Source organism: Halyomorpha halys, unplaced genomic scaffold (assembly GCF_000696795.3).
Source record: "Halyomorpha halys isolate HHAL.00 unplaced genomic scaffold, Hhal_1.1 Scaffold2687.1, whole genome shotgun sequence".
In the NCBI taxonomy this organism is placed as follows: Eukaryota; Metazoa; Arthropoda; class Insecta; order Hemiptera; family Pentatomidae; genus Halyomorpha; species Halyomorpha halys.
In genome coordinates, this window is record NW_027109286.1 from 10633 (window position 1) to 12455 (window position 1823).

The 1823-nt window shown below is 29.8% G+C and overlaps 1 protein-coding gene across 1 annotated transcript in view; it reads left to right on the forward strand.

Annotated features, from left to right (window-relative positions):
* Positions 1–1361, forward strand: part of LOC136795781 (uncharacterized) — a 3783-nt gene extending 2422 nt beyond the window's left edge. Inside the window, exons 2-3 of the mRNA XM_067047489.1 lie at positions 855–1000; positions 1203–1361. Of these exons, the coding sequence (XP_066903590.1) occupies positions 855–1000; positions 1203–1346 (290 nt within the window). The 3' untranslated portion in view covers positions 1347–1361. The remainder of the gene's footprint in view (positions 1–854; positions 1001–1202) is intronic.
* The last annotated feature ends 462 nt before the right edge of the window (positions 1362–1823 follow it).

The following is a 1823-nucleotide window of genomic DNA, read 5'->3' on the forward strand; positions in this document are numbered from 1 at the left end:
AGTTTACTGTTGTGTTAAAGACACTTCAATGTCGATATTTCTAGTGTTGGCTATCGCTTTTGTTTGCTCCTGATTGCATCCTAGTCCTACACTTCTACAGTTTTCAGATCTGCAAAAGGAGTAGAGCCTTGAGAAGTAAAGAAGAAATTCAAATTGAAGCATTTAGTTTTCACTTGGATGAACATTCCTTTCTTCCTGCAAGTCTATAATTATACTTTTGTAGGTATTCTGCAAGACTAATTAAATGCTTTAAAACAAAGTAAAGTCAAAAGTCAATAAATTAAACTTGATGGGAGATAGATTTAATTTGAATTATTGAATTTTTAGTTATCAAATTTATTGGAAATTGATATAAAGTTTTCTGTGAGATAGGTTTAAGTATAGAAAATCATAAACAGAGTTTCTTCCTTCATTGACATAGTGCTACTCACTAAATCTCATGATAAACAATGCCAGTCTTGATTTTGTATTGTAAACCTGTCAATATTAACAAAGGCATTATCTTACCAAGGAATGAGATTTGTTGAAACTTCAGGTTAAAGATTCCCTACTCTCCAGATTCAATGTATAGAATCGAAGAGTCCATTCTATCATAATTTTCATTTTGAATTACTGATTCTTGTGTTCGATTTAAATTCTTCAAGGAACTGAGTTAACTCTGAAAAATTGAGTTTTTGGATAATAGAGTTTGTTCTGTATTTAATTTATTATCAGCTGCATGATCAAGAAAGTGTGAATTATTTTATATATCATTAGTACTTTGTTAGACTTGTTCCAGGTATTCTCTTTCCAAATTATCATGTGTATATATTGTGGTTTATTTATTAAATGATTTAAGTTTAATTATTTGATAGGAAGCGCTTCTACAACGGTGGCTGTGACTTCACCTACTTCCGTCAGTGCTGATGGTCCACCTGGAGTCAGTGATGATAGTGCCAAAAAGGTGGAGTATAAAACTGTAAGATTGAGGACTTCAGATGGAAAAACTAGGTTCAAAAAGGTAATCAACTAGAATGTTTACTTTTATTTTAAAGTACTTTCTTTAAGTGAATTATTTTTATACGCATTTCTACATTTGTTGTGTTGTTATTCTTATTACGTTCTTCAGAGCTCATTTAAATAGCTCATCTCAAGATCACCTATTCTTGATAACCCAATTTTCTGTTCATGACATAAAAAATGATACTAATACATCTTTGTAGATGACAGTTGCCGAGATAAAGGAGTTAAAAAAAATGAAGAAGTTTACTAAAAAAGTCAGTCCTTTACATAAGATAAATCCTTCTGGAGTATCAGTAAAAGCTCCATTGCCCCAGGTTAGTGATATAGTAGTAAAAGTTATTTAAAAATTAATAATAATCCTAGTATACCTGTGAACTATAAGGTATCTATCCTTCATTCTTATTCATCTGAGGTAAAAATAATATTAGGGAAACATCTTTATTTGTATAAAATGTAATTTTATCAATATAATCTATTCAACAAATAGAATTGGTGGAGCTACATACTTTATAAATAATGACCATGTTATAATGAACAGTTTCCTTAATAAGTAATTAGCTTCCTCTAATGGAAAATATCCTTCCAGTTTAACAACTAACAAATAAATAGCTAGTTTACATAGCTAATGATTACAAAAAATATTTTTAATTGAATGGAGATTGTTCGACTGTCAGTACACTTGACAGTCAGTCTTCAATAAGGCTAAATTGTGGAGTTATTTTCTGACCCAGTTGTCAAGATATTTTAATTCAAATGTTACAAAACTCATTATCATTCCACTTTTTCACGATACAATTTTAAATTATAGTTCATAACCGTTC